Raw genomic sequence first — 14028 nt, 5'->3', positions numbered from 1 at the left:
GAAAAAGTTATTTGTACATGTATGTATATATGTTATGCACGCATTTACCTATATACACATATGTATATGTATATAGATATACATTTATATACATGTTATCTTACACATGCAGAATTACAATTGAGGTTTTTAACTATGTTGATCAAACATTCATTCAGTGTAACAGAAAAACACTTAACCCCCACTGGAGTTGACAGATTTGGCAAATACAGCTCTCTTTTTCTTCCTTCTCCATTAGAGAGTTCATTGGTGCACTTTGTTCAGATGAAATGGAAGAACCAACGCAATAATTCATTAAAAGGATTAGACAATCAGTTGCTAGCAATTCGGGCCTAAAATACCAATATCTGTTAAATCGCAAAAGCAAAGAAAAACCATTCTGACTACTAGGCTAAATTGCTGCCTTTAACAGTACCAGAGCCAAATGCTCAATCTGGGCAGGAGCCTGGTTGCTTTTAAACAGTAGACCTCACTACTGTAAAATTTTTTGCATCTAACTCAGGAGTCAGTTGAATCTTATCCTCAACGTGTAAGGGGAAGAGGTGAGAAATATGACTCTGTTTCACAGAGTTCCAGATGGTCATGTATGGATTTGGTCTGAGAGCCATGAATTGTAAGGAACAATTCATGGTGTGATTCAAGCTTCAATCTTGTTATCTTCATGGACTGAAATGGAGAACGAGGTGTCTAATGGAACTACAGAGAGAGGGAACTACCAAATCTTCTATCTATATAAGTGACATTCATTCATTTCATTACTTACTCAACAGGTATTTATTGAGCACTTATGTATCAGGCAACATGGAAATCGCTAGGAATAAAAGCTGTACAGGGTCTTGAGAAGGTCACAGTGCAGTAAAGGAAAGCAAACACAGCATGAAGCTGTTAAGAAATCATGGAATGCATGGTAATAATATGAGCGTTTTGTGATACTCTGACAGTATAGTGATGCCTCTGATTCTGCTGGGGTCAGGAAGTTGCATAGAGGAACATGAGTTTTGAAGCAAAGGAAGTATAGGAAAGATAAGGTAGAAAGTAATATCCAGAGAAAACAATATGAGGAAAAACATGAGAGCATGTCATATTCTAAATCCTGCAGTCTCTTTGGACTGGCTAGCACCCACGGCACCTGTGGAGAAATGGCAAGAAGAGACAGGCAAAATGGGCAGGGGCTAAATGATGCCATAGAAAGGAGTATAGTTTTCATCCTATAGGCAATGGGAAGCTCTTTAGGATTTAAAACGCAGAGAAATCTGATCAGGTTAGGTTTGAGGCAGTGTAGAGAGTGGAGTGGACAGAGTCTAGAAGCAGGCCCCTTTAGAAGACTGTTGGAAGAGCCCAGATGAGAGATGGCTGGGATAAGAATGGAGAGTACAGGAACTATACATGCTTGAGACAGCATTGATAGAGCTGGTAGCTATTTAAATATGAATGTTCTGCAATCATGCTCAGGTTTTTAGATTGGGAGACACAAAAGGAACAATAGGTTTGGCAAGAATGCCAAAGACTGAACTGTAGGTTGTTGAGTTTGAGACACTTGGGAAACATCCAGATGATTGGGCAATTGGAAGTGTAGTTCTGGCACTTAGGGAAGAGAAACGAAGTAAAGAAAGAGGTCATGGAGGCTCAGTGTATTGGTTATAGCAATGGTCATGTAAAGTTGATATTTCCCAGCAAAGTAATGAAAGTAGATGGCCCAGAACAGAAGCAAAGGAGAAAGAAAAGATGAAGATGCCGCCATCTGAGAGGTGGGAGAAACATAAAGGGAATAGTGTCAAGCAGCACAAGGGATGAGAACATTGTAGGAAAGAGGGAAAATTTTTAGAAAATCTTATCACAAAATGATAATAGTATGTTGGAAAAGTGCTCCGAGTTACCCATGAGACAACCACCAGCAGTCTCTGGGAGAGCAGCTTTAATGGAGTGGAGGGGATAATTTGCTTCATGAAATTAGTACCAGTAGGCCCCTAGCCTTTTAAACTCATTTTCAACTATTTACTCAGGTGTCTAAGATTTTTTTTCATTCTCGTGAGTTTCCTACTCACATGGTTAAACAGGGAGAGGAAATCAACGGACGTGTATGCTCTGGCAGGGAAAGAAGGCAGGTGTTCCAGAGTTGTTTTCAGTTCTGATACAGGAATCTGTCCTTCACGAGGCTCCAAGCAAGGCATGGAGTCCCTGTCCCCACTAATAGTGGCAGTGTTCTCTGGTAAACCAGATTCCAAGTCACCTGCTGAAGCTGGTGCGAGCAGTGAGGAAGGGGATAGTAGAGTTTGGAAGTTTGGGAATAGCTCTTAGGGGAAAGAGAGTGACATTATTGCACAAAATAGGGTGTCGATTCACGCATAAAGAAGGAGTGAGTGAACACAATTACCTGCAGAAAATGAAATTGGACCTGTGGCCATGGATCATTCCTACATCTGTGTTTGCCACCATTGATTTTCTGAAATTTAGGGCATTCTAGAGACAGGCATTTTAAGATCAAACACTGTTCTTAGTGCTCCATCTCATTGAGTTTAATGAGACATACTTAAAAACAAATGGACCGTTTTGCAGAGGGCTGAGTTCACACCCAACTTCACAGAGTAGAAACTAAAAATGTTCTAAATTAACTCAAATCAATTTTTAAAAGATTTTCTGAGCAGAGAGCACATTTGGCTAAGACCCTGGGTGCCACGTGAAACATATAAACGATTGATTGAATGAAAATAGGCCATCCTTTCTCTTCCTTAGACACTAAGCAGCCTTTTGTCCTGCTCTTTTTTACTTTAATTGGAAGCATTTTTAGGTTTTAGAGCCAGTTTTGTTCTAAATATATGAATACCTATTTTTCCCCTTTCTGAAAAGTCAGAGATTTTCTCCCTTTCTGAAAAGAAAGGCTTGAGATTGAAAAGTTAAATATTTCTTCTCTGCAACTAGTAAGAAAAGAACCATTTGGTTCTAACTGTACTTGCCTGGACTCTGTAATTTCCTCTATTTGAGTTTCTAATATATCTGCATTCAGTTCCCCCAGCACTCACATCCCACAGTAGAGGAGCATCATTGGCTATTGTCTAATTTCCCCAAGGGAAAGGTGTCTACAATTGAGAAAAATAGTCTGAATTCCAGGCACACTTATTTACTACAAACTCTCTAAATATTGTAATGTCCTTTTACTATGAGATTTTGCAGGCTGTGATTTCAAAGAGAGCTCTTTCTTTCTCTGGCTTTTCTGTGTGGGCCTCAACAAAACTGGCCGTTGCTGCTGTTGTTGCTATCTGAAAGTGAGTTATCAAAATTACTAACCAATTCCATTTTGGGTGTTAATCAAGTATTTGTGGCTTTCACCACTTGGCAATTTAAAAACCACGCTCAGCTTAAAATACCCTTTGACAATTGCTTTTGCTTTCTTTTTATTTCATTCTGAAAATGACTAATATATTTAACTTAATTCATCTACCCCCTAAAATTATTTTCCATAAACCAAGTACAAACTAGCATGTGAACCTACAAGAATGCCTTGATTTCTAGAGCTGTTGTGCATTGGTTAATTCAATAAATATATATTGGGGATCCACCCTGCAGGGGGCTGCATGCTGTTCTCCAGATACAGAGTTGGTAAGCATGGCCTTATACCGTGGGTGCTCAGAATCTATTTTGCTTACCAGTCAGTAAAGAGCATTGTATGTTACGATGAGGGCCATCTCCATCAGCTTTACTGAATGTGGATTAGCCTGAAATTTAAACTGTATATCAATAAGGAGAACTCCATTTTATTTAATTCATTCCGCAATTCCTTTTATAAAGCATAGTCCTTATGTAAATATCTTCATATTCATTTCTCTTATAAATGTTTCCTAATGTAGAACATACCTATAATTTCTGCCCTTGAAATTAGTATGTAAATGTTTGTGAGAAGTTGCAGCATTCTAATAGGTTTTTACACTGTTAAGGTTTGTGTGAATTTAGGGTTAGATCATAGGTATTTCTGTCTTTTTCTTTCATGTACAATCTTAGAACTGGGTGGATTGTTAGAGAATGTGTGCTCTTGAGATAGAAAACTTTGAAGTCTAGAATTTAGAACTTAGTCCAGGTCACACTGTGAAAGGGGACAAATAGGCCTGATATCTGCTTTTCACCAAAACAGACAAAAAGAGAAGATTTCACTCTATGCTTAGAATATTCTTATGAGCATTGACTTTGTGCCAATGTATTTAAATTCTCAGTTTTTATATTTAGAAAACCTTACCTAAATTCATCAGGCCACTTTCAAGAAAGGCTTATAGAGCAAATCTTGAGTCAAAAATATAATAACCATTTCTAGAAGTTGTTCCTTTTTAAAAATGCCGTTGTTAAAGCTGTCGTTATAATACATGCTCTCTGTAAAAGGTCAATTAGCAGATTCCCCAGGATATTTAAAGTTTTGTGCCACCTTCTAAATGTCAAGTTGAAGTTGGGAATCTTGTAATATTTGGAAGAATTTTGCGATAAAATAGTCTATATGATGAAAAAAAAATTCCAGGTCAAGGATGAAAGAGTGGTAGGAAATCTTGTCTTTCCTCCAGAAGACGGAGGCAGATAAGGGCTTAGTCCAGATTAGCACAAATACAGTTCCCACACCGAGCCCCACTCCTTGGAATGGGAAGGAAATTGAACACTTTTTGATACTTGACCTCCTTTCCCTGAACGACATGGTACGGAGGGGCAGTATGGAGTAGCAGAAGGAATAGTTTTTCATGCTTTTTTAATAAAAGAAAGGCTTTACGCCTGCACATACACTATGGAGTATGTTTTGGGAGAGGTTTGAAAGGATAAAGGGAAGAAAATAACTAGTGAGACTTGGTGTTGGGCCTGGTTATGGCCAGAGAAATGAAATTAAAAGTTTGGTTCATGACTTCGAACATTTGTTTTCAGAGCCTGGAGGAAAAGAGGTGAGGATAGATATGGATGTAGAAATCTTTGTTTCTGAGTTTAAATGTGAGAAAATTCATGCCTAGTCCCTTCAGTTTTTTGCTGAGAAGATGTAAGGGAGAAAAAATAATATCTTTTTTTGACCTATCTCAAGAGTCATAATGGGCATTACTGTAACAAAAGAGAGATTAACAAGAGAAAAGCATAACAAATGTATTTAACCAAAGTTTTATGTGACACAGCCTTCAGGCATGAAGATTGCACCCAGGGAAAACTGGATATTTTTATGAACAGTTGTTGGAAATAAGAGTGGAGAACAAAAGGGTATGATCTAATAGTAATAACCTGGGAAGAACTCAGCGAGGCCTGTTTGTTGAGATTCTTCTTGGCCTCTGGGTATAGAGAAGGAACCCTATAGACTGAGGGTCTTATGACCTACTTTCAGAGGATGTAGGTCAGAGATTTTGTTTTTGTTTTTTTTTTTTTTTTTATGACTGTGCTTCAGAGGCAAAAGTGTGGAAAAGATTAGGGTGTGAGCTCCAAGGTGCCATGTTATGGAGTAGCATGTTCTGAACCCCAACAAAGACAAGGCCATCTTCTAAGAAATTTGTGGAGGAATAAGGATTGGGATTCGAAGAGAATTGTGGGTGTTTGGGAAATCTGTCTATTACTGGGGACAGGAAAAGTTTCCTGGCAACAGTCAGTATCCAGCCAAGGTTGAAAACTTTGAATGTGTATTTGTATCAATATGCCTGGTTGTGTTATTTCTCTGCCAGTACAGAATAGTCTAGAGGTTGAAAAGTGTTCAGAAAGAGCCAAACATGAAGTTCTGCAGGGTGGCTGTAATAGACGAACCTAAATATGAAGACATTGAGGATCTGGTGAGAGTGGTTGGAGGGATTCACATGAAGGTTCCATAGAGAGGGAAGCAGAGCCATGGAGTGGGTGAGAGATCAGTGGGGAATGAATGTTGAAGGTCTCTTTGAGGTAGCAGAGCAGTTGTTCTTAGAGTAAGGAAGTTAGGGAATTTAAAAAAAGGGTTGACATATCTGCACAGGGGATCTATATAGGTGTTCTAGATTAGGGATCAGCAAACTTTTACTATAAAAAGGGCCAGATAGGAAATATTTTCAGCTTTGCAGGCCATATCATTTTTGTTACAACTTCTCAGCTCCATCCTGAAAGCATGAAGGCAGTCATAAATAATAAGTAAACAAATGGACATGGCTGTGTTTCTGTAAACCTTTTTTACAGAGTAAGTGGTACGCCAGATTGTTCTCAGCAGTTGTAGTTTGCTGACGCCAGGTCATAGATGATAATAATTTCCAGGATGTGGATAAATGTAAGCAGAAGTAAAGACTTAGAAATCAGGGGGCTAAGAAACTTTAAGATGTGTATATTGACTAAACCCATCTAGATCCGGATTTTTGAGAATCCATTTGAGGCTGGTGATCATGAATTATAGAAGAGCTACTCATCTGCTCTATAGTGTGACTCCTTCAGCTACATTTGGCTGTGTGGGTGAAGTCACAGATAAGGCAAATGTTTGCATTCATATAGGGCTAGGATTTTGCCAGATGGGTATAATGGAATGATAGAGGAGAAGGGAAATTTAGGATATTGAAATGATGGGAAGTGGTCAGTAAGCTAAAGAAAGGAGAAAACTGGTGATAGAGAGCAAGTAGAGGGGTCAGTTAACTGGTGGTCATCAGGAGGTCTAATACCCAAATCAGCTTCACGAGGGCAATGACTGTGTTTTGTTCACTCACATGTCCCAGCACCTAGCATAGTGTGTGGCACATAGTAGGTCACAGGAAGATCACTTAATAAGCAAGCAGGAAAAGTGGGAAGTTGGGGTCACATTTGGATGAATGATGGAGGAAGTTATTTGTTATGGATGACATCTCATATGTCTGAAATGCACACACAATAAGTTCTCAGTAATTATTAGCCTTTATCATTATGCTTTTTGGACTTTTATAGGGAATACATATTTTCAGAGAAATAAAATTGAGAACAATTTCTCTGCAAATGAGTGAGTTGACCTTTCCCAAATGAGTATCATTTAAGGCCATTGGAACAATTAGTGTTGTTAAATTTAACCTCATATGGATAGAATATGAAACAAAATACTAGTAGAAATTATCTCCCTTTCCAAATTAGCCTAGTCTGGTTCTCAAAGCCAGACACTCAATGTACTTACTTCTAAAGCCTTCAGTTGTCTAGTTTAGCGTGCTTATCACAGGTGTGGAAAATTTTATATTTACATTGCTCAATCACCTCTCAGTACATTTGAATGGCCTCTCTTTTGCTTTTTGTCTAGGGTTGAAGTCTCATTCAAAAATAGGGGTGACTGTCTACCTCAGGAAGAGTTTACAGGAGGGAGAAGGCTGAAATGATAACAAATCTAATTTTTAAACCATGCCAGTTGTGTTAGTCTGTTTTTGTTGTTATAAAGGAATACCTGAGACTGGGTAATTTATAAAGAAAAGAGGTTTAATTGGCTCATCGTTCTCCAGGCTGCACAGGAAGCATGGTGCTGACATCTGCTTCTGGTGAGGGCATCAGGAAGCTTATAACAGAAGGCTAAGGGGGAACAGCCACCTCACATAGTGAAAGTGGGAGCAAGAGAGAGAAGAGGGAGATTCCAGACTCTTTTTAACAACCAGATCTCATGTGAACTGAGTGAGAATTCACTCATCACCAAGGGGATGGCACTAAAGCATTCATGAGGGATCTTCCCCCCACAGTTCAATACCTCCCACCAGGCCCTACCTCCAACTTTGGGGATTACAATTCAAGATGAGATTTGGAAGGGACCAACATAAAAACCCTATCACCAGTGCTTTCACATTTAGTTAAATGAATCAAAAAGGTATTTTGATTGTGAACATTAAGAAATATTCTTTCATATCCTTTTCAGACAACTTGTATGTCTTTGGGATCTTTTTCAGATTACCTATTTCTCCTTTCACAACCCATAGTATCATGACTTGTACACAGTAAATATTTAATAAGTCTGTGCTGACTGATCTTTAATGACAACATAAGCAGTTCTCTGAAATGCCCTTTGCTCTACCTCTTTGCCTGGTAAATTTATTTTATGATTTGGTTTCAATGTCACATTTAAAACGGTTCCCAGCTCTCATCGTTAAAATGAATCGGCCCGTTCCAGGTAGCTTATACCCAGTTTCCATTACATTGTCATTGTTCATCTGTTTCTCATTCTTGCCTTTTATCTACCAAGGAGCAGGGATTTGGGGTTATTCATCTTTAGTATCTCTGATACCTTGCATGTGCTTGCCATCTGTAAAGTGCTCCAGAATTGTCTGGCAAATGACTGTGTGACAGGGAGAAAACTCATTCTATAAGCATGATGTAGGCTTTAGTTGGCAAACCCTGCCCTCTAAAGGTTTTTGCTTCTTTAAGTTTTTTCTGCAGTTAGAATACTGCTGTCAAATGAGCAATGACTAACTGATTATAACTTTGTGATCCAATTAGCAGATGTGATTAGGGGATGGTTAGCCTTTGTTTCTATACCTACTTCTTTTAAATTAAGAATAATTCATCATTGATACTCAGTATATCTTTGCTGAAAGCAGATTTCACCAAGATGTTAACAGTGGCCATATTTGAGTAGTAGTATTTTTATTTAACTGTTTTCTTTAGACATAATGTTTTTCGTTGTTTGAATTTTCTTTTTCAGGATATGTATTAGAAAAAAACTATTTTCATTTTTTAAAATAGATGGTGTATGAGGTAGACAATTGAGAGAAATGAATGATTTGATGCAACTTGGAACCAGTCAGGGCTGGATCACAATGAGCCAGTCTACAGTTTGGTAACAAATCTCAGTGGTTTAGGAAAGCAAAAGTTTATTTGCTGCAAATTGACAGGGACTCTTCTACATTCAGTCTCTCAGATCCAAGCCTCCTTCAGCTCAAAGTGACTTCCAAAGTTGCTGTGGCCAAAAGAGGGAGAAATCGAAGAGACCAGCCAGCTCTCACCTGGCTCAGCGCATATCACTTTCCTTGGCCAAAACAAGTCCCAAGGCCCCAAGCTTACTGCACAAGAGAGTGGAAAATGCAGAGAAGCACATGGAATCCAGTATATGGTGAGCACCAGTTGTCTCTGCCAACATGACGGTAACTCTTTTCATTTTTCAGTTACTGTAATGAATGTATGTTGGATCCAGACTGCGGTTTCTGCTACAAGATGAACAAATCAACTGTCATTGACTCCTCCTGTGTTCCAGTTAATAAAGCATCTACAAATGAGGCAGCCTGGGGCAGGTATATCACTCATTTTACCATATGAATATATAATAATATTTCAAAATGAGGCTTATGTTTAAGTTTTCAGAGTGCTTGCACTTATAGCAGTTCTTTTAAACTGGCCTTCATAACTACATTACTTTGCAGCATATACTGGTGATAGTGGATGCAAAGCATTGCAATTGTGTGTTTCACACAGAGTAGAAAGCACTCGGGCCTAGACTTTTGGAGACCCAGATTTCTCTAATAAGGTATAGGAGTTTGGATCTTTAGTTTTAGGCAGCTGTTCACAAATACTGCCAAGGCAATTTCTCCCACTGCATATTGTTTAATTGCACTGTATTTCCAAACTCCCAAGCTTTTAAATGAAAGAAAACTGTAAAGTCAAAATGAATTACTATCACATTAGGCTGCGCACAGTGCATCACGACTATAATTGCAGCACTTTGGGACGCTGAGGCAGGCAGATCACTTGAGGTCAGGAGTTTGAGACCACCCTGGCCAACATGGTGAAACCCCATCTCTACAAAAATACAAAAATTAGCTGAGAATGGTGGCACATGCCTGTAATCCCAGCTGCTCAGGAGCCTGAGGCAGGAGAATCACTTGAACCTGGGAGATAGAGATTGCAGTGAGCTGAGATCAAACCACTGCACTCCAGCCTGGACAACAGAGCGAGACTGCCTCAAAAAAAAAAAAAAAAAAAGAATTACTATCATGTTAAATTCTTTCGTGGAACTTTTTTTCTTATTCTTAGAGGCCTTTTCCAGGGTTCAGTGAAATTAAGCAAAATAAGGATAAAATGTGGTAATCATTGGCATGTAACTGGCTTGGGAGGCTAGAAACCTTAATGTTTTCGGTTTGTAGTAGATACATAAATGAAATATTAGTATAAAATAAATATTCTCCAGATTTATGAACTAACATTTATATCCAGATGTATAAAATGTGTAAATGTTATCTGATATGGCTTTAATCTCTTTTGTGTTTTAAATTCCTATAAAATAATATGCTCTTATCTTGTCTCCTCATAGTACTGATAAAGGCAATGAAATCTGTAATAAAGTATTGTGTCTCATAGGAGCTATAAAGTATAATGCAATAATTGTTTCATTAGAGAACTGCTCCAAAGAAGTAAATTATATGTTAGTTGAGTAAACATCCAGACCACATTTTAAATATACTAATTACAAAGAAATATGTAAAAGAAATACAATTAGTATTTTAAATGAACACTCAAAAGAGATTCTTTTAAAAATACTCAGTTTATAGTTTTCATCAGCCAAATTTTGTTAGTGAGTTAATTGATTAAATATTCCTAGGTGTACTTGTTCACACCTTTAAACCTTTAGAGTTTTGTTTTTGCCAATAGGAAAAAGAAAACTGTTACTACTAGTCTAGAATTATAAACATGTTATGAAATCTGTTAAACAAAGAAATGTACATAGTTTCCTGTATTTTACATAATTAATTTATAAACTTATTAGAACTCTGCTAAGTAGTAAGGAGGCACTAAAATTAGATGTTTCTCTTACCTTCAGTAGAAGGGTTAGAGGTCAGAGGCCTTGAAGCAGGAGTTTTGGCTTTTTTGCAAATAACAAATCATACAACTTTTTAGTAGAAATGTTTATTCCTTTATTTCAGAAAAATTAATTTAACAACTCACTCTTACATTTTATTTGTATTTTTATACCATCATCCTGTAACTGCACATAAATTAGAGAAAAGTAAGGCACAGATAATAACTAAGTAGCAAAAATAAAAATAACTAAAAAAAAAAATGATGTTCACAGCATATCCTTACAACAGTCTCAAACTCTTTACAAAAAAAGAAAGAAAAAACACCCATGTTTTCTTACTCCTCCCTGTGCTGAACAACAGTGCTCCTTCTAGGTGGGCCACTGCTATTGGTTACCTCCTTAGTCTTGGCTAAAAAAGAGCAAAAAGTCAGGATGTGTTCGCCATGAAAAATTCTTCAGATAGATTTTCCACATGTAGGGAAAATAATATTCAGTATATATAATAGTCAGTATTTTTGTTGGTTGATTGGTGGTTTGGTTGATAGATTTTATACAGTTACCTGGAATGGAACTCTAAGGGCAAAATCAACCATGACCTTGGATTCACATCTAGAGATATACTATCTCTAGATATTTCAAGGTTGAGTGTTGAGGCAATCCATAGCCATATATCCTGATCTCTAACTGTAGCTGTTTCCTGAAAAGACAGCAGGTGGAATGGCAACACCATTGATGATGGAAATAGTATAATAATGTTGATGAACTCTGAATTGTCAATATAATGAAAATCATTTGTCCATATAATGAACTATGAGATTAGTTGGAAACAAAACTTTAAAGGTCCGTCAGTATGGTTTTCTAAATCTACATTGTTAAATTTCAATGAAAACTTAAAAAAAAATTTAGCAGACTTCTAGAAAATGTAGTAGACTGAGCTGATGCAGGAAAATCTCCTCCTGCCCATCACCTCCCCCTACACCTCCAACATGCATCCCACACACATACAAGTTTAACGCACAGCAGAACTTGAAAGAAATCCCCAAGCGTCACAAAAGAGTGGTTTTACTCTTGTGTAAACCATTCTGGTGGTGAGCCCAGATGGGAATATCAGAAGAGAATATAAGCCTTCCAGGTGAGGGGTTAGAGTTTCTAATGCTGATGGAGATAAGCTCCAGGCCTTGCCTCTGTAGCTACAAAGCACTATCCAGGTTCTGAAATAGGGACAAGAAAAATTCTAACTAGACTGGGCTTGGAAAGCTACCTACTTCTCTGCTGCTCACTTGGGACTACAAATGGAAATAATGGTACACATGAAAAAGCAAAACCAGGAGCCTCTGCTATGAGGGAGTGTGTGTTCTCATTTCACACTGCCTTTGTGAAGTGGGAACCATGAGTTGAGAAACATAAACACTTAAATAAATAAATTGAATGAAAAGTAGGTCCTAAAGTGGAGACATCCATAGAGGCATGTTAGGAATCCACATGGAATTATCAGAACCCAGTGTACATGAGTTGTCCATGGGAAGCAACTCTTGGTAAATACAGGAGGATAGTCAGAGAGTATCAGGCTGGTGCAAAAGTTAACTGTGGTTTTGCCGTTACTTTTTGCCATTAAAAGTAATGGTAAAACCACAGTTAACTTTGGCACCAACCTAATAGAAACCACACCAATTATTGGAGGCAAGGAAGCCACCAGGTGTGACAGATGGACAAATGAATACATAAAGAACCTTGCATTGCAAAAAAAAAAAACAAAAAAAATTGAAAGAGACGTTAAAAGAAATAAAGGAAATAGTGTATTTTTCAATTATACTGAAAGTTATATACTTATGATTGGTGCAGTATATATGTGTATTCTATATGACACATATATATATATGTTATAATTCAGCAATTTTTACAAAAAAATAAAACTTGGGAAGCTGAAATTCTAGAGAAATGACATAGGATGTGGTACGAGAACTTTTAGAAAAAGCCTTCTAATGATTTTTTTATTATTATTATTATACTTTAAGTTTTAGGGTACATGTGCACAATGTGCAGGTTTGTTACATATGTATCCATGTGTAATGTTGTTTGTGTATTACATATGTATCCATGTGTAATGTTTGTTACATATGTATCCATGTGCCATGTTGGTGTGCTACACCCATTAACTGGTCATTTAGCATTAGGTATATCTCCTAATGCTGTCCTTCCCCCCTTCCCCCACCTCACAACAGTTCCCGGAGTGTGATGTTCCCCTTCCTGTGTCCATATGTTCTCATTGTTCATTTCCCACCTATGAGTGAGAACATGCGGTGTTTGGTTTTTTTGTCCTGCGATAGTTTACTGAGAATGATGGTTTCCAGTTTCATCCATGTCCCTACAAAGGACATGAACTCATCATTTTTTATGGCTGCATAGTATTCCATGGTGTATATGTGCCACATTTTCTTAATCCAGTCTATCCTTGTTGGACATTTGGGTTGGTTCCAAGTCTTTGCTATTGTGAATAGTGCCGCAATAAACATACGTGTGCATGTGTCTTTATAGCAGCATGATTTATTGTCCTTTGGGTATATCCCCAGTAATGGGATGGCTGGGTCAAATGGTATTTCTAGTTCTAGATCCCTGAGGAATCACCACACTGACTTCCACAATGGTTGAACTAGTTTACAGTCCCACCAACAGTGTAAAAGTGTTCCTATTTCTCCACATCCTCTCCAGCACCTGTTGTTTCCTGACTTTTTAATGATGGCCATTCTAACTGGTGTGAGATGGTATCTCACTGTGGTTTTGATTTGCATTTCTCTGATGGCCAGTGATGATGAGCATTTTTTCATGTGTTTTTTGGCTGCATAAATGTCTTCTTTTGAGAAGTGTCTGTTCATGACCTTCGCCCACTTTTTGATGGGGTTATTTTTTTCTTGTAAATTTGTTTGAGTTCATTATAGATTCTGGATATTAGCCCTTTGTCAGATGAGTAGGTTGTGAAAATTTTCTCCCATTCTGTAGGTTGCCTGTTCACTCTGATGGTAGTTTCTTTTGCTGTGCAGAAGCTCTTTAGTTTAATTAGATCCCATTTGTCAATTTTGGCTTTTGTTGCCATTGCTTTTGGTGTTTTCGACATGGAGTCCTTCCCCATGCCTATGTCCTGAATGGTATTGCCTAGGTTTTCTTCCATGGTTTTTATGGTTTTAGGTCAAACATGTAAGCCTTTAATCCATCTTGAATTAATTTTTGTATAAGGTGTAAGGAAGGTATCCAGTTTCAGCTTTCTACATATGGCTAGCCAGTTTTCCCAGCACCATTTATTAAACAGGGAATCCTTTTCCCATTGCTTGTTTTTGTCAGGTTTGTCA

The 14028-nt window shown here is 37.7% G+C and overlaps 1 protein-coding gene across 1 annotated transcript in view; it reads left to right on the top strand.

Annotated features, from left to right (window-relative positions):
* The window catches only part of SLC2A13 (solute carrier family 2 member 13), a 367606-nt gene that overhangs the window by 274839 nt on the left and 78739 nt on the right, over positions 1 to 14028 (top strand). The window contains exon 7 of the mRNA XM_032173708.2: positions 9057 to 9182. Within this exon, the coding sequence (XP_032029599.1) occupies positions 9057 to 9182 (126 nt within the window). The remainder of the gene's footprint in view (positions 1 to 9056; positions 9183 to 14028) is intronic.

The sequence above is a fragment of the Hylobates moloch genome, unplaced genomic scaffold, assembly GCF_009828535.3.
Source record: "Hylobates moloch isolate HMO894 unplaced genomic scaffold, HMol_V3 SCAFFOLD_13, whole genome shotgun sequence".
Taxonomy (NCBI): domain Eukaryota; kingdom Metazoa; phylum Chordata; class Mammalia; order Primates; family Hylobatidae; genus Hylobates; species Hylobates moloch.
This window is presented reverse-complemented; position numbering and strand designations above follow the sequence as displayed.